The 19,299-nt window shown below is 42.4% G+C and overlaps 1 protein-coding gene across 4 annotated transcripts in view; it reads right to left on the bottom strand.

Moving 5' to 3' along the window:
* The window catches only part of MAP3K4 (mitogen-activated protein kinase kinase kinase 4), a 144,452-nt gene extending 126,894 nt beyond the window's left edge, over window positions 1-17,558 (bottom strand). For all 4 annotated transcript variants that reach the window (XM_074948723.1, XM_074948726.1, XM_074948725.1 and 1 more), the window contains exon 1: window positions 17,423-17,558. In XM_074948723.1, the coding sequence (XP_074804824.1) occupies window positions 17,423-17,499 (77 nt within the window). In that variant the 5' untranslated portion in view covers window positions 17,500-17,558. The remainder of the gene's footprint in view (window positions 1-17,422) is intronic.
* Window positions 17,559-19,299: the final 1,741 nt, after the last annotated feature.

The raw sequence follows: 19,299 nt of genomic DNA, 5'->3' as shown, positions 1-19,299 counted from the left end.
GCCATGAAGAATATTAGAACCTGTGAAACAGATCCATGTGCCTCCTGGGCAGTGAAAGACAGTGAAATACTATGCCCACTAGTAAAGGATATGTCTCCTTCTGTGAAGCACACTTACCAAACTCCTTGAAAGAGACAATAACCTGCCCAACCCTCAAAAAGCCATGACTCAATCAAGGAGACATCTCCAACTACCATCCTGTCTCCAGTCTCCTATTCTGGGAAAAGTAATTGAGAAAGCAGTAATCACCAACCTTCTACAACATGTGACATCAGCCAATTCCTGGATGCCTCAGAGAGCACGGCAGAGACAGCTCTAGCAGCACTAAAGGACAACCTCCACATGACCATGGATACAGGCAAGATCTCCATATTCACAATAGTGGACCCTCTACTGTATTAAAAACTGAGGATCACAAGATATTGCTAACCCATTTACATGGCACAGCAGGAATAGGTGACAGAGCATTACAATGGCTCCAATCGTTCCTTTCAACAGAACCCAGAGAGTGGTGATGGGTAACTTCCTTGAAGGCCCTCACCTGTAGGGCCCTCATGGATCCCTACTAACTCTGCTTCTCTTTGACAGCTACATGAGACTAGAAGAGCTAAAGAGACATTATGGACTTAGCTTCCAATACTGAACTGTATATCTAATTCTCCACTCATGCTACCATATCCACTGTTTTCAAGAGATCAGCTCTTGGATCAACACTACCTGACTCAAATTCAACCTAGGAAAGACCGAAATGATGCTAGTTTGCAGAAGGAAATGCTTTGAAAACTAGTCAGCACATCATCTGCGTCATCCTCCTTTGAAGGCATACATCCCCCATTCATCAAATTGGTGCAAAGCTTCAGGATTCTCTTTGACTCCTCATTCAGCTTGGATGATCAGATAGCAGCAATGTCTAAAAATGCCTTCTTTCATCTCCAGCTCCACCCCTTGCTCCCTCATGAGAGCCTGGCCACAATAATCCATGCACCTATTTCCAGATTGGATGAATGTAATTCACAGTATCTGAAACTGAACATGAAAACAACAAACAGGTTCAAAATGCAGCTGCCCACTTCCTTACCTGGTTCAGGCTACCATGAACAAATCACGTCTGTGCTCCTGTCCTTCCACTTGCTCTCAGTGCAGTTCCAATTTCAGTTTAAGGCCTCAGTCCTAACCCTCAAAGCATTTAACAGACCAAGCCCCATCTACTTTAGACATCAAATTTCATAGGAACATAACATAAGAATGGCCATGCTGGGTCAGATTAATTGTCCATCTAGCCCAGTATTCGGTCTTCCAAGAGTGACCAATGCCAGATGCTGCAGAGAGAATGAACATAACAGGGCAATTATTGAGTGAGCAATCCAGTATCATTCACTCCCACCATCTGGCAGTCAAAGGCTTTGGGAAATCCAGGACATGGGGTTGTATTCCTGACCATCTTGGTTAATAGCCACTGATGGACCTATCCTCCAGGAACTTATCTAATTCTTTTTTGAGCCCAGTTATACTTTTGGCCTTCATAACATCCCCAGCAATGAGTTCCATGGACTGACTGTACATTATGTGAAGAAGTACTTTTGTTTGTTTTAAACCTGCTGCCTACTAATTTCACCCAGTGACCTTTGGCTCTTGCGTTATGTGAAGGGGAAAATAAAACCTTCATATTCACTTTCTCCACACCATTCATGATTTTATAAGCCTCTATCATATCCTCCCATCCCAGTAGTCTCTTTTCGAGGCTGAAGAATCCTAGTCTTTTTAATCTCTCCTCATACGGAAGCTGTTCCATATCCCTAATCATTTTTGTTGTCCTTCTCTGCACTTTTTTCAATTCTAATATATCCTTTTTGAGATGGGGGACCAGAACTGCACGTAGTAGTAAATATGTGGGTGTTCCAGGGATTTATATGATATTTTCTGACTTGTCTATCCTAATGGTTCTTAATATTCTATTAGCTTTTTTTTTTTCTTTTTGTCTGTTACTGCACATTGAGCAGATTTTTCAGAGAACTATCCATGATGACTCCAAGATCTCTTTCTTGAGTGGTAACACTTAATTTAGACGCCATTATTCGGTATGTATAGTTGGGATTATGCTTTCCAATGTGCATTACTTAGCATTTATCAACACTGAATTTCATCTGCAATTTTGTTGCTCAGTCACCCACTTTTGTGAGATCCCTTTGTAAATTTTCACAGTCTGCCTTGGACTTAAATATCTTAAGTAATTTTTTTTATCATCTGCAAACTGTGTGTGTCAGGTCATTGTTTGCCCCTTTTCTCAGATCATTGATGAATATGTTTAAAAGCACAGGTCCCAGTACAGATTCTTGGGGGACACTTCTATTCACCTTCTCCACTGGGAAAACTGACCATTTATTTCTATCCTTTGTTTCCCATCTTTTAACCAGTTACTGATCCATGAGAGAATCTTTCCTCTTATCTCATGACTGCTTACTTTGCTTAAGAGCCTTTGATGAGGGACCTTGTCGAAGACTTTCTGAAAGCCAAAGCACACCATGTCCATTGGATCACCCTTGTCCACGTTTGCTGACATCATCAAAAAATTCTGATAGATTGGTGAAGCATGATTTCCTTTTCAAAAGCCATGTTGACTCTTCCTCAACACATCGTGTTCATTTATCTCTCTGATAATTCTGTTCTTTACTATAGTTTCAACGAATTTGCCTGGTACTGAAGTTAGGCTTAGCAGCCTGTAATTGTCAGGATCACCTCTGGATCCTTTTTAAAAACTGGCGTTACATTAGCTATCCTCCAGTCATCTGATACAGAGGCTGATATAAGTAATAGATTATATGCCAGAGTTAGTAGTTCTGCAATTTAATATTGGAGTTCCTTCAGAACTCTTGAGTGAATACCATCTGGTTCTAGTGACTTATTACTGTTTACTTTTATCAGTTTGTTCCAAAACCTCTTCTACTGAGTGATTCTACCTCAATCTGGGACAGTTCCTCAGATTTGTCACTTAAAAAGAAAGGCTCAGTGAATGGCTTCTACATTCTAAAACCCCTTCTACCATCTAAAAAGAATGGCTGTGGGAATCTCCCTCTCATCCCCTGCAGTGAAGATCGATGCAAAAAATTAATTTAGCTTCTCCAAAACGGCTGGATCTTCCTTGAGTGCTCCTTTAGCACCTCGATTGTCCAGTGGCCACACTGCCTATTTGGCAAACTTCCCGTTTCTGATGTAAAATATTTTGCTGTTAGTTTTTGAGTCTTTTGCTAGCTGTTCTTCATATTCTTTTTTGGCCTGCCTAATTATACTTTTACACTTGACTTGCCAGAGTTTATACTCCTTTCCTCAGTAGGATCTGAAACTTCCAAATTTTTCAGGATGCCTTTTTGCCTCCTACGACCTCTTTTACTCTATTGTTTATACACAGACCTCTTTTTAGTCCTCTCACTATATTTTTTATTTGGGGCATACATTTAACTTGAGCCTCTATAATGGTATTTTTTAAGTTTCCATGCAGCCCGCAGACATTTCACTCTTGTGACTGTTCCTTTTAATTTTCATTTAGCTATCGCTCTCATTTTTGTGTAGTTCCCCCTTTTGAAGTTAAAACTACTATGGTGGGCTTCTTTGGTATTTTCTCCCCCACACGAATGTTCTATTCAATCTATGAACTGCCAAGGAAGATGTACTCTTCTGAGACAATGCAGATCATGAAGTCCAGCTCAAAGCATATGCAACTGGGGGACAAAACCTTTTCATTTGAGAGTATCTGGCTGTGGAACAAACTTCCAGAGGGGATCAGGTGAAATTGGAGTTTTGTCCATCTTTAGAAAAGGCTGCAGAACTTTCATTTTTAACAAACTCTTTCCCCACTTAATGTATGACACTAAACACCCCTTCTACTTGTCCCTTCCCCCTCCTTAAAACAAAAAACAACCTTACAACTTTTTATATCTCAAGAGAAAATCCAGAGATTCCATGAAGTTCATTACATACTTTGCTACTGCCACTCAAATTTTACATGGAACGTGCTCATAATACTACATCAGTGGTGAGCAGCATAAAACTTTCCGATGGATAATAAAGGTGCTTAGCAGTGCAAACAAGTACATAGCTAGCAAACCCTGCTCTAACTTCTCTGCTAAAATGTTTAATCCTAAACCACTGAAGGGATGATTTAACCTTGATAGGCAACATAGCGCAGTTAGCCTGATTAATGATTCCAGCTGAACTAACAGTTATCACATAAATAAAGCCCAAAAGTAAAATCATGCTTTATACCATTTAAGCTCTAGTACATTTTGACCAACACCATTGCCAATTCTCACCTCTTCCCTAGCCTTTGGGTTTCTCACCTTATTTTCACACATCACAGCTTAATGGCAACAAATTTCACTGGGAGAGGATAGCTTTGTCCATCCCCCAGAATTTAGACTGGGAGGGGTTTAGATTACAGAAATGCTTTACCCTTCAGCACCTTTTCTTAGAGGTTACAGGGTTTTCTTCCTCTGGGGACAGATGTCTGAGAGAAATGACTTATGCAACAGTAATCTTAAGTACTCTCAGCTTAGTCACAGATAAAAACAAGAAAAGTGAACTGCACTCATCTCTTGAAAGCAGTATGCTCCCTGATCACTCTGTCCAGACTGCTTGCTGGCCAGCTACCAACTCCTCCACTCTTGCTCTCCCAGAAACTGTTTTTCAAAGCCTGTCTTTGGGTCAGCTTCCATGTCCATAGAATCTACTTTAGATCTGTAGCATTGTTCTTTTTCTATAAGAGCTAACTCACATCCACTGGCTGAATACACTCAGTCTCCATCTTGGCTGAACACAAAGATACTTAGATGTGGCCCTTTTTAAAATTTCTTTAATTTCTCTTCCAATAAAATAAATTCACAGAACCTAGATATTATGTCACACACACCGAAAGGCTCCGACTCTACCACTGAGAAAGCAGCCCTGAAATTTATCTTTAAAACTAAGTGAAAAGCCATTATGGCTGATCAGCTATTTAAAAAGATTTATATAAGTTAGCAATGGTCTGTAAGAGTTACTGTTGAAATGTAACATAAGCATTGCCACCTTAACGCTTACTCCTAAGTTTAATGTATTGCAACAGTGTTATCACACAATTTTGTATATTTCCCAGACAGTCCCTGACCCAAAGACATTACAATCCAAATAATTACTCTGTAGGGTTAAGTAGTTACAATGTAGGGCTCTGGGTGGAACTCAAGCAGATCAGAATATTAAAAAGTTAATCAGGAAGCAACTAGAGATTTGGGGAAGAAGTTTGAAAAATATACGAAATCTGGTACTGAATACCATAGCTCCTACCACCCAAGTCATCTACCCAAATATGCCCTACTAGAGGGTGTTCAATAAAAGTTAACAAGCAAGATCACTATCAAAATGAAAGCAATCAGTATTAGAATTCAAAAGCAGGGCCTGATATACAGAATGAGCTATATAAGCCACAAAACTCCTCTGTACATGCCAACTTTTTCTGAAAGGAGAAAAGAAAACATGAAGTTGTAAAGATAAGGCCAAGAAGTGAGTCAGAAAAAGAAATTCTCCATCACATTTTCATCTTTTAAACTGTCTTATGGCAGAAATCCAAGCCATATTTGCTTTTGTAATTTTGATTCAGTAAACATTTTTCAACTACCACTTCAAAAGAGAAACAGAAGTAATCCCACAGTTTTTGACAAATATTCTAAAGAGCACACAAAGTTGACTTCAATTTAAACTGAGGGTTTTTAAAGGAAATATGCCATTATTTCTACAGTAAATGTTTGTGAATGGACTCCTAACAGTCACCTGATGAAACAAATATAAAACAACTTTTACTTAAGTATTATCTCTTTTTGAGATGACAGCATTTATCCAGATGGTGATGACTTGGAAGGGAAGGAAAGGAATTAAAAATTTCCCCAAATAAATCATTTATATACAAGTTTTCAGAATCTAAGCTTTCATTAAAACTAATCTTCACAGCACAAATGTTATAAAAGTATACTAAAACTAAATAAGTGCTAAGAGTATTAAAGTACCCAAAATTGATCAAGATAATCTATAATTTAAAAATAAAAAATAAAATAAAATAAAATGGGGAAACAGCAAAACTTAATATTCACACACTTAAGCCACAGGCACAAAGTAAACAATCAGGAAAAAATACATTATTTTGGTTCCAATCTTAGATGTTATTTGTAAAAACAATAAGTGAAAAGTGTTCACGCAGATACAATAATTTACAAAGGAGACACCTGAAGACCATAACTGCATGATGCGAACAAAGGCTCTTCAGTAAAGAAAGTTACATAAAGACTAGAATTTTGCTTAGTAATTTGAGACAATCGTAAAATGGTAATCATCATCTTTGGGTCCTACTAATGCCTTGTCTATACTGGGCATTTGTCCTGGTTACAGCCCTTGAAGGTCAACCCCCAATGTGGCTGCACAGGTGCTCTAAGCCATGATTTGCACCAATGCAGCTAACCCCTGCTTGATACCAAAGTAAAGTGCACCAGTGCCAGTCATGATTTACAGTGGCTTTCCTTGTCTGCACTAGGGGCTTGTGGTAGTGCAACTAGGCTAGCAACCTGCCACCAAGGACTGTAAATCCCCAGCACAGGTAAGGCCTTAAGAGACAGATGTGCCAAATAAGTACTTCTGCTGCATGACCCTGATAAAATTTCTGAGAGTCTAACATTTTCCTCAGAGAGATAAAATACTTTTCTGCAAAATACTGCAGGGGGAAATAGCTATTTTCACTTCTAAATGGGGGCTCAAAGCCAAATAGTTTTCTCTTTAATGGAACTCCATAGATACTGTACCTAGAAAGAGGGAAGATGTCTCTCACCCACTAACGCCCTTTAATAAAAATAAAAAGCCATCCCAAACAGAGGTATGCTGAGGCTACAGTATAGTTCCTTTCTCCAGGATATCTCAAATAGAGTTCTCTAATTGTAGTCAGATCCTTTCCTGTTAAACTCTTCACAGTCCTACTAACTAATCAAAATCATCTTGGGAAACTGGGGAATAACTACATTTAACTAAAAAATTATCCATGATCTGACTAGCTATATCATTGCACTATTGATACTCTTGACACCTTACCCCAACTTTTCATAACATCCTGGGAAGAAAACCCCAAAGCATACTATTATAACTATTTATAATGGAAAAATGTATGGCCAGAGAGTGATGAGGCAAAAACGATAAGTGTAAGTGAAGTGTGGCTGAAAGTAAAATCTGATCAACATCAAGAAAACAGAGGGTCAAAAATAGAGAATGAATTAAGGAAAATACAAATAAATTTTCAATACAATATGTCTGTTTTGGTCACAAGCAGAATTCACAACTTTTGCAGACTATTTAAATGATCTACAGAAAAGGACTTTTATTCTGCAAGTGGTACCAGCTAGAAATAAGTACAAATAAATAAATAAATAGAGCTCTTTAACATTTTTGGCAGCCCTTCATGTTCTCACCTCAGAAAAAATAATAATCAGAACTCCCAGTTCTTTGTAACTAGTAAAACTGGAAATAGAAAAATATTAACAAATTTTTTCACCTTAGATTATATTGTTTTCAACTCCAGCTTGAGCTTTTGTAGCATAATATGTAAAGGTGAGTACGTTTAGAACTATGAGTTTTATTCCTTCACAAAAAGCTCATTTAAATAAAACTGTTACTGTTCAAAGGTAACCTGCAAAGGGAAAGAAACGGAGCTGTACCTTTTTTGGGGGGTGCGGGGCATTTCTTTGTGACCTATAAAGAAGGCCTGAAACTTTTGGTATATTTTGGCTGGCTAGTTTGCAAGCTACAAATCCTCCAACAAACTACGAGAGTATCAGCTGGTGAGACACAAATGGATCACCAGCTGGGACTGCAGCAGAAGGAGCAGAGCTGGTAGCTGTGCTCCACTCAGCCCTTCAACTACCACCTCTCCTGCTTCCCTCCATGCCCAGGATGACAGTTATTGAAGTTGACAGTGCATCAATTGTGCCATTGTGTTGCATCCTTTGGCTAGTAAGTATGGTGAATTTTTCAAGCCCTGATATATTCTAGCCCAAACTTACAAAATTCTACTTGCTCATTCACATGAGCCCACTACTTTTTCTTTTTTGTTAAATGACATACAGCCAAGATATTAGATTTTTCATCATGACAGCAAGAGTGACCAAGCACGTTTCAGTCTAGATTTGCAAATTGTTATAATGATTTTACAATGCTGCACTAATGTATTCTTGTGCAGAATCAGAAAGTATCCTATAACCACACAAAAACTTTTAAAGGATCCACATATCTCTTTAATCGATGTCCCCCACAAAAGACAACCACCATTTACTCTGCCTACATAATTCTATTCTATACACTAAGGGTTTTTATATCACTGCCATCACCATATCTAAGCACCTTCCAGCAGTGCATTAAGCAACATGACTAACATCTGTCAAGTGTCTGTTCTCATCTCTTGTGGGGGAGAAGTGCATGCAGTAGTGTTTCGTTTTTAATTTTAAAAAACGCTCTACACACGTATGTTGCTATATGTTTGTGTTATAGAAAGCAAGGTCAAAGAAATCTGTCTCGCTCTATGAGTGCAAGGAGGTGAGGTTTGTGATCATGCTTGGTTCCTGAGAGTTCATTCCAGTTTTGGGTTGGGCTCCGAGAAAGCTCTGTCTCCTGCACAGGCAAGATTCTAGTAGAAAGTCCCATTGTGCCAGAGGAATGACTTTACTGATCACAGTCTTCACCCCAGAGTTTTAGTCTATCTTTTAGATACCCTAGGCCCAGGCCATTAAGTACAGTACCTTGGGGGGGGAAATAAAGGACTGGCACCTTGAACACGATTAAATATTCTATAGAAAGCCAGTGTAGGGCGCAGAAGAGGTGTTCACAGAAGCCAGCATTACTGAGGCGATAATCCTGCAGCCGTCTGTATTATTTGGCGTTTCCTTAGCACTGAGGGCTTCATGCCTAAGTATACTGCATTGCTGTAGTCCAGTAGAGAGGTGACGAAAGCATGAATAACTGAGGTGAGGTCACAGTTCACTAGGATAGGATGAGTCTCCTAGGTAATGGGAGATGACAGAAGACATTTCTCATGGATAATGGTAAGGGAGAGCTTAGCATCAGTGAGAAACTCAAGAAACTCCTACACTACAGAAAGAATTGACCAATTGCAGGTATGCATTTTCAACCAAAGGAGACTGCACCAGGACTGTAAACTCCTCAAAATGCTATCCTCTGCCCAATCAGCATAACCTCTGTCTTGGTCAGTTTCAACCAGCTGTCCATCAATGAGCTGATTTCATCAAAGCACTAGGCCATCCTGGTAGTAGTGGTGTGGTCATATGCCGCAGAAATGCATTTCACCTGCATATTGCCAGCACTGGAATGACCAGTTCAACTAGTGGCTGCATGCAGATGTTAAACAGAACTGGAGACGGAACTGATCCTTGTGAGACTCCACAAGTGAGGGTTCTAGTAGGGAAGGTGTGGTTTCCCATCACTATTTGTTGGGTTCAGAAGAATGAGAATGGATGTCTGCCCCTTACCCCTTGACAGTAGGAGATCATCCATCAGTGCCACTAAAGCGGTTTCAGTTCCATATTGGCCTGAATCCAGACTGATGCTTATAACCTAGACTCAGCACAATTAGATGAGCTTGAAGTTGGCCTTTGGCTAATGGGAATGGGAAGTTTGACACTGGGCAGTAGCTGGCTATTCTAGATGCATCCAGGGTGGGTTTCTTAATGTGTGGCACCAGTTGTTCATGTCTCTCTTTCAAAAGCCAGGAAAGGCCTGGGTCAAATTCACAGGTCTTGAGTCAAGGCTCCTTTACTGTATCCAGAATTTCTGGCTGAGTGAATGTACTGGTCTCTGGGAATGCAAACAGACTACTGGTTGGTGGGAGCAGACAAGGCGGATCAAGGTAGTTTGGGAAGCATCCTCAAATGTGCACAATCTCTTCAGCTAAGTACAATGACCATTCTTTGAAGAGTTTAGTACTCTGTCCTGTACTCTGTGCAAGCTGTAGACATTCAGACGCAATGATGCAGTTTACTATCCTGGACAGCTCCTGGGGCAGGATTTGGCAGATTCAACGGAAGCTGAAAGGAAGGTGCTATTGGCCTGTAATACAGCCACAGCATTGACTTGGAAGAATTCATTTGGTTTCATCCTGCCTGTATTAATCTTCATTTTCCACCATTGGTGTTTGAGTTTCCACCTCTTTCTCTTCATCTAGAAAACCAAGGAGATCTGTGCTGATCGCTAAGAAGGGGCCATCTGGGCGCCAAGATGTCAACGGTTGAAATTAGTATACAATGATAATGATTGGCCAGTTCCTCAACTCATCCTGTGGGTGGGGTACTGCTGTCCTTTAGGAGGCTTTGAAATTTGGTATAGTCCATGAGTCTTCATGATTGAATCAGGGTCATGGCTCTTTCTTGTTGCTTGCAAGCTGGAAGAGCTCTGATCACTAACTTAAAAAGGTGATGGTCTGTCCAAGACAGTGTCTGGATCATGATGCCCTTGCTATTGACATCTAGGCCAAAGATCAGGGCCAGGGTGTGACCAGTTATGTGGGATGCACCAGAGCTGACCCATGAAAGTTCTTGGGAGGCAAGTGAGGATATGTGTTTTGGGACTTTTGCATCTGTGGCCTTGTCAACATGCATGTTGAAATCTCCATGGATAATACTACTGTCAACAAGGTATAAGTGAGCTCCATTATGAACTCTTTAGCCTGTGACGACCTGTAAATGAGTATAAAATCTGCTAGCATTGACTCTGGTTTCTACTGTCAGATGAGAAATTCAAATGAATGAGTCTTAACTGAGGCACCTCTTTTGGAAACAATAAAAAAAAAAATGAACACAGTGCCCCAGACTTTCTTGGCCTGTCCAAGTCTGTGATGTACCAAGTATCCTGGAGGGACAAAGGACTCACATCATCATCTAGCCAGGTCTCTGGGATGCAGGTTATATTGGATGCATCATTGCTGATTAAATTGATTGTTGTTGGTTCGCAGCAAATCTTGCATTGTTCAGCATCAATTTTTATTTCCGTTGATTTCTTCTATCTGCTTCAGGCCCATGCATAGCTAGTTGTCCTCTGCAGTGTATAGATATTAGCTATCCAGAATCTGAATTCTTATGCCTGTTTTGTTTCCTTGGACAATTCCTTTTGATTTGGACTATGATAGGCTAAGGAGTGGATTGTGCCAGGAGATAATTGTTATCAAATGGGTACTCATTTAAGCCAGGACCTTTAAAGTAATTCTTGCAGATTTAGACCTGGTCTACTTGTACCCTACATAATGCCGCATGTAGCTACATACTGCAGTAAAAGGTAGGCTGCATCCACACTAGTCACTGTGGTGCTACACGCGACAGCAAAAGGCTCCAGCGAGGGGAGGCAACAGGAAAAAGCTCTGGCAGTGGGAAGGGAGTGGGACACTACAATGCTGTTTTTAGCACTGTAGACATGGGAGACCCTGCTTGAGCTTATAGAGAGCCATGTAGGGTGCATGGTCTAAGGTTCAGGCACCTAGGACACTCTACACGCCCAAGCAGTGCCCCATTGTCTACACTGCTGTTAATGCTCATGCTAGCTGGGCATGCAGTGTCCGTACACTATATGCCACCATAAGTGTAGATGTACCTTTAGAGGAAGAATGTAAAAGTTCAACCCAAAGAGCAGAAAAAATAAAACTGACAAAACACGGGTCAGTTTCACAGCTGCTACTAAGAACCCAGTAGGTACAGTAAAGCAGACATAGATTAAGTCACTTTCATTTTGTTATTGACTGGGAAAGCTATGAGAAACACAGAAGTAAAGTGCTGAAGTAATTCTCCAGAGAAGAGTCCCCACCCCACACCCTTCAAAAAAAGAGGCAGCTAGGAAAGGGGTAAAGTAGCAGAAACTGTCTAATTCCCCTGGAACAGTCAGAAAGCTAGGGTAATGGGAGATCCACCTACTCCTGCAGAAGTCAGAAGACTCTACTATCACTATTAAAAAGATACAAAGCTTCTCTCTTCCAGCAGTAAGTAAGAGTGTAGGTAGTGTAAAAGTAGATTCACATTAATCCCTACTAATAAGATTGAAATGTCAGGCCCCAAGTAAGGAGTATGGGCAGCACCCTGGTAAGAATCCCAGTACTCTTGCCTTTCCCAGCAGCTGGAACTGGAGAGAGTCTGGGCTTCTCATCAGGGCATCACCCTGACACTTCACTGAGCCAGTCACCCATATCTTCCACATTGGCCTCTGGTTAAAAGATGCCAGGTAAAGCTTTCAATCCCCATGTAGAGAATATAATACAGATGCTAGTTTTTCTTTATTCTAAACTACATGATGGGTTTCCTCAATCCTTTTCTGAAAAGTATATTAATTCAGAATTTATGTATCAAGCCAGGCAAGCAACAAATAATTTTAAAGCAATTAACATGTTTTATGGACAAATGCTGAAAACCTGTTGCTCTGCAGATCTATGTAGCAATGAAAGTGTTTTGTGTGTGTAAAACAAGTTAAGTCACAGAGATGGAGAAAGAAGCTGAGCTAGCTGTATCTTCTAAGATCTTCTAGAAGCCAATATATTAAATATTCAAGTAAGAGGGTTTTTAAAAATAAAAATGCACTTTTAAAAAGAAGAAAGTAAGTTAGTATAAAATATTTCACAGGATATGTCTGGATGGAACTTTTTTAAATTTTCAGGTTTCAAGGGAGCAAAGTGTGAAGACTAATTAATATTACTCATTAGATTAAAAATTACCAGTATACCCCTAATCTTTTCCTTCTATAGTCAGTGGATCTGTTTTTCACAACAGCATGGCTTGCATTCCACAAGGGCCAACATCACCACTTACATAACAATAAAACCAACCCTGACACAGAAAGCACTAATTAACAACCAGGAAAACAACTGAAGCAGCCACACTCTGCAAACTAATCCTTGTTGCTATGAATGCCAAAGACATCTCACCTAGCACTCCATGTGTGTGTGGTTTGGGGGGGCGGGGGGGCGGCGGCGAGGACAGTCACTCACTGATCCCAGTCTCGAACATGTAAACAAGAGACTATGGTATATAAAAGTGGAGTATTTTTTGTCTCTTTAAATACATGAAAAACAACAGATGAAGCTCTTTCAGATTAATTTACCACTTGAAAATATAATCGGGAATAGAAAATTAATTTTATATTCTTTTCACTATCAGTCCTACAAATGTAATTTATCAGCGTGAGAAACATACTGAATTCAATTCATGAAACAACACTGGACTTCCCAAAACACTAGATTCCCCAATAGATTAAGCACTCAATTCATCATTGCCCTATGGCCAATAAATTTGGCAGATCAATTGCTGGGAAGTTTCCCAGTCTCCACATGGTACATAGCTGGCACAACAGCTTCAGATGCCTCATTGGCAGCCCTATTCCTTGCTTCTCCACCCAATCCCAAGTCCTGGCACCAGAGCTGTGACAGGAGAAAAAAGGGCTACAGAAACAAAGTGAAAGTTAGGGAATCTCTAAGGCTGTTCTCCCCTTTGCCAAGGATCAAATTGGCACGCAAATCAACAAAGTATAGGTGAACTAAGGACACCTTTTCCTCTATCTTGGATTTTGTGCCAGGCAGTTTTTGGACACCCCTGGTAATTGGGGCCTAACAGTTTAACACCTGCAGCCAAAGCTTCTAAACTCTCAAAAAGTGCTAAGCAATTGAACACTTTGAACAAATATTCTCATTCATATAAGTATGCACATCTTTTACCTTTAAAAGTTTAATACAATCATATTTCATTTGTCTTTAAAAAAAATAATCAAACAAGCCACCACATATGAACTCCTGCCCAAACCCCACTAGCAGCATGATTTCACTTGATGCTCTTAAGTGCTCCAATCTGCCCAGCATTCACTTTTTCTCTTGCCCAAAAACTCTTTATTCTGAGGGGGAGGAGGGGAGGGAGTGGAAGAAGGAGAAGGAAGGATTGGGAGAAAATATTGTTTTTGGAGAAGGATTCTCAATCAAATATTTTGGAGTATCTTGTAGTAATAACTGATTTTATGTAATTCAAACAAAATGTGACTTTGCACTGTGTGCTTATCTTGATCCAATAAATATATTGCTAAAATTATGCTCTGACAAGCTATGGAATCCTTGATTTATTTCAGTAGTTTGCTAGACCAAGACAATGTTTCAGAAATGACAAAACGGGTCAACTTATATTTTACAAATGCAAGTGTATTCTTTATGGAAAATGCATAGAGCCTCACTTCATTGTTTATTCCAAAAGAGAGTACAGTACAAGCACAACAGTGAAATGTGCCTCAACACAAACCTGAAGGACCGGTAATAACGGTAAGAGAGCATCTTTGTGCTCTTATAACTCGACTGGAAGTTCTCAGTTTGTGTCATACGTCTTCAAGTGGCCTTCAAATATTCTAGCAAAAACCCTACATTTTAAACACAAAATTTGACAATTAAGTGAAGGGAGCACTGATTTAAAATATCTTGTTTTCAAAACCAAAGGCTCCAATCAGATCCCTGTGGGCAGACTCTGGAGTCTGTGCAGAGTCTAACCAACTTCAACAGGGTTCTTCAACTTCAACTTCTGCCCACGTAAATCTGATTGTGAGATTGAGGTCTAAATGTACCAGCAATGTTTAAATCCACTGTAATTCTCCTACAAAAACTTTAGCGTACTCTGTTCATTTTTTAAAAAAATAAGCACAAGTTTCCTATAGAACTATGGAAATCATTTTACCCTAAAGGTAAGTCAGTATCTACAGTTCATATGAAGGTGAATTACAGTGGAGAACAGGCAATTTCACTATACAAACTAAGAATACCCAATTGTTTTGAGACACCTCCTACCCACTCTGAAAAAATTAATTTAAGTATTTAATTTTCATTTGTTGGAAAGAATTGCCACCACACTATCTACACCAGAGGTGGGCAAACTACGGGGAGGGGTGGATCTGGCCCGCGGGACCCTCCTGCCTGGCCCCTGAGCTCCTGGTCTGGGAAGCTAGCCCCCGGTCCCTCCCCTACTGTTCCCCCTCCCCTACAGCCTCAGCTCACTGTGCCGCCGGCGCAATGCTCTGGGTGGCAGGGCTGCGAGCTCTTGCTGGGCAGCGAAGCTGCAGAGCCTGGTGCTCTGGGCAGTGCAGCTGTAGCGCCGCCAGCCACCGGTGCTCCAGGCAGTGCAGGAAGGCGGCAGGGGGGGTTGGATAGAGGGCAGCGGAGTTCAGGGTGGTGGTCAAGGGGCAGGGGTGTGGATAGGAGTCAGGGCGGTCAGAGGGCAGGGAACAGGAGGGTTGAATGAGGGCAGGGGTTCTGGGGGGGGGGGACAGTCAGGAAGGAGAGGGGGTTGGATGGGGCAGCAGGGGACAGGAGGCAGTCAAGGAGGGGTGAATGGGGCAGGGGTCCTGGGGGGGGCCTATCAGGGGACAGGGAATAGGCGGGGTTGGATGGGGCAGGAGTCCCAGGGGGGCATCATGGGGCGAGAAGCAGGGGGGGTTGGCTAGGGGGCAGGGGCCAGGCCATGCCTGGCTGTTTGGGGAGGCATAGCCTCCCCTAACCAGCCCTCCATACAATTTCAGAAACCCCATGTGGCCCTCAGGCCAAGAAGTTTGCCCACCCCTGATCTACACCCACATCCAACTCACATAAACTGGATTTTAATAAGCAGGATCCAGCAGAGGTCAGAAGTGGCCCTAAGCAGGAAATGCACGGGCATGCTCTATTTGTGTGGGAAAGTAATCTACTGTACATGAAGACACTAAATTTGACTCTTAGTTTGGGGTCTTGATTATACCAGTTTTGTTTTTAAGTCTTTTTCTGCTTAATCTAAACTGCTACTATTAGAAGACCTCTGAAAAGAAACTGGGAAACTTCTGAATTCATTTGTCCTATTTGCACTTACAGAGCATAATACTCCTGTTAATGTCAATGTAAATTAGTATGAGACAAAATTATTAACATATTAACAATCACAGGCTTTTATGACATTTTTAAAAATTATTTTACTTAAAAGATATTAAAGCAAATCCACACTAGTTGCCATCCAACTTCACAGCTTTAGTCCAAACTATATCTAAAGGTAAATAACCATGTCCCTCTCAACACATTACAGTAATAAAAGAGTCACTAGCAACATCCAAGAAGGATCTCATTAATGTGACTGCACTTAGTTCTTCTTTACAGTGCACCTGAGATGGAGTGTGCCTGACTCTTCCCCTTATGTTACTAATTGTACACACTTGAAGTGTTTTAAAAGAATGTTTCCTGCATGCCTCCTGGTGAGAAGTAATGTATCAACAGGATGTTATTTTAGAGAGAGAAATAATTGCTAGGGAATTAATAACTTGAAGTTATGCAACAGTTCTGCAGCTAGTTGGAATCATTAAAACATTACGTTATTTGCATACTCATCTCTCAGTGGGGCTGAGATGGAGACTTGCAAGAAGCCAGTTTGAGTTCAGCATGTTCAGCAGGCAGAGGTAATAGTAAGAAGCTTGAGACTGTAGATATGTTTTAAAATGTTTTCTTCTATCAGTTATCTATTGCAACATTGCCAAAAGCAATAATTTAAGGAAGAGGTGCTTTCTCTGAGACACTGCTGTTTTCTCTAAGAGCCACAGAGATCTAACTACCTATTTTTATCCAGAACAGCTACAAAATCCCCAAACCTTCTTGCATGCCTATATTTCGGTCGGCACGGATAGGTCACCCTGTGCCTCCTTCACTGAAAAACAATAAGTGATTTGAATGGGTTTTCTTCTCCTTTTTGATCTCAGGGAATGTGCCACCTCCATAAAACATTGCCAGTTTGTAAAGCTTTTCGGGGGGAGATGGGAACGGGGACGCCTGTTTCTTTTGTGAATGCTTCAGAACCCTCATCCTCTCCTGCTGCTCCGGTGCGTGTTGAACGATCACAGATATACCCACAAAGCGCTGCTTTTCCCCACAGCCGCCGCGAGAGAGTTGCTGTCTAACGAGTTTCTCCTCCGGGGCCGTTTGCAGAACGGCTGAAGCAGCCGCAGCTTTTCCACCCAAGGAGGAAAAAATCCCCAGGGCAGCCGCGCGCGAGCTGAGTGCGTGCCGCGGGACGCGGGGGGCTGGGAAGCGCCCAGGCACGGGCGGGGGGAGGCGAGCAGCCCCCAAATCCACGCCCCAGCGATCCGCGGCAAGCGGCTCCCAGCTCCCGCAGGGGAGAGGAGGCTGCCCCGCCTGTGCGGATCACGGAGCCGCCAGCACCAGGGGGCAGTGGGTCGGGGGGCAGGTGGCGCCTGGGCAGGGAGACCCGGTGGCTGCTCTGGTCCCCGAGGAGGGAATCAGGTGCGGCCGGGAAGGCTGGCTCACTATGTGGCAACAGGCGGGCCGGGCCCCTGTCTGTGTGTGGCTCGTTATTTGGCAGCGGCGGTCACTGACCTCCCCGGGCGCAGCCCCGGCGGCGGCTCCTCCATGGCGGCGGCGGCAGCAGGGAGCAGCTCGGCGACGTCTCTCATGCATGCACCGAGGTCGGCATGGCAGCAGCGGGCCCCTGTCTGCAGCCCGGCGCGGAGCGGCGTTGGGGGGGGGGAAGGAGGAGGGGGGGGAGGTGTCTCTACCCGGCTGCGGGGATCCGGCCGCGAAGAGCCGCCCGCGCGGCCGCCATCTTGCAAACAGTCCCAGGGGGCAGAAGCCGGGAGCAGCGCTACGGCGCGCGCCGAGGAACAAGGGCAACCACAGGCGCTCGCGCCTCCCCGAGCGAGAGAAGCGGGAGGGGGTGGGGCGGTGTTAGAGCTGTCACTAGCCTCTCCCAAAGGGCCGCCTGCATCCCAATAAGGCTGGGGGGACCGAACGGGGGGGGAGGTTAATATGATGATGTCATTGATAAATACGTTGTTTGTTAGTTTTAGTGACCCACATTTTCTCCTAATCGCCCCCCCCCCCCGGTTCCCGCAAGGGGGATGAGGCGCGCAGGCTGCAGCTTTTGGGGTCAGGAGATGGGGGACACGCTCAGCTCTGCTATGGGCAAAGGACGTTTCTAGCTCTCCCCGTTACAGAGAAAAGCTCGAAACCTCAACCCTGAGGTTGAAAAGCCGGAAGTCAAATAAAATGAACCCACCCTTCATTACTCTGTAAAAATCTCATGGTTTTTTTTTTAAGAATGGGGGCGGGGGGGGTCTGACTGATTTTTAACACCTAGGGATGGTGATACTGAATTAATACCAAGGACGTGGTACCAGCATCCTTTCATCTAAGGAAGACAGTGGATGCTGGGAACATTAATTAAGCTCTCTCCCCATGCCCTGGGATGCAGGGATAGGAATCACTCAAGGAGTTGTCCAGGAACAAACACATGAAGTGACCCTGAAAACTGACTATTCTAGTGGCCTTGGAGGAGACGGGGGGGCTTGCTTTTTTAAACAGCTTTTGGCTGTCAGAGAAATTTACAGTAGGCTGACTAGGCACATACGCACCTCAAGGAGCACTTCTCACCAGACTTGGCAGATGTTATCAGTCCCTCCCCACTTCTGTAGAAAACCCTGGTCTGTAGAGTGTCGTCAAATGGATAGGATGGCAGAGGAGAAAGGGGAGGTGCATAGTTTGACAGGGGTGAAGCAATCACCTAATTCTTTCTCCTCAATTGACAGAGTTTCTTGTGCACCGCCTGTCAACAAAACTATCCTCTGCAGGCTCAACCCCTGCAATAGGTGTTCTGGTTTTTCATTTTGGAAATCTGGTCACTTTAAAGCCCACTGCAGAATTTTCCACCAATTTCGAACAAAAAGTGAAGTAGAACCACATTATCCATTTGCAACTATAGATGGAATATAGGAAGGAAAAATGCAATTTCCTGAACTGGAACTTGGCTAGAATACATAGGTTAACACCCTTAACATGTAGAGAACCATGAGATGGTTCATCACTTTGGGTGGTCAAGCCTTCCACATTTAATTATCATGAAAGCAGAGCAGCGCCCCCTAGCACTAGTACTGACTTAGAAAGAGCGCTACATATTGTATCATCATTTCCACTTCCTATACCCAGGAATAATATCCATATGGTATATATTATATTTCTTTGTAGGATGAAATACAAAAAATAAGGGATTACAATGAGAGCCACTGTTTTATGCCAAGATCCTCCATGAAATTAACCATACACCAGATGTGCAAATCTATTTAAGATTCTACAAATATTGCACCAGACTCTACAACAGATTCTTAATTGATGTAAAATTATTGACATGTTCCTGTGAGTCAAAGAGAAATATCTCAGTACGTTTAAAATACTTGACCTGTTAATCACAGTTAAGCAGT

The sequence above is a fragment of the Natator depressus genome, chromosome 3, assembly GCF_965152275.1.
Source record: "Natator depressus isolate rNatDep1 chromosome 3, rNatDep2.hap1, whole genome shotgun sequence".
Lineage (NCBI taxonomy): Eukaryota > Metazoa > Chordata > Testudines > Cheloniidae > Natator > Natator depressus.
The sequence above is the reverse complement of the archived record's forward strand: the minus strand, read 5'-3'. Positions and strand labels throughout refer to the sequence as shown.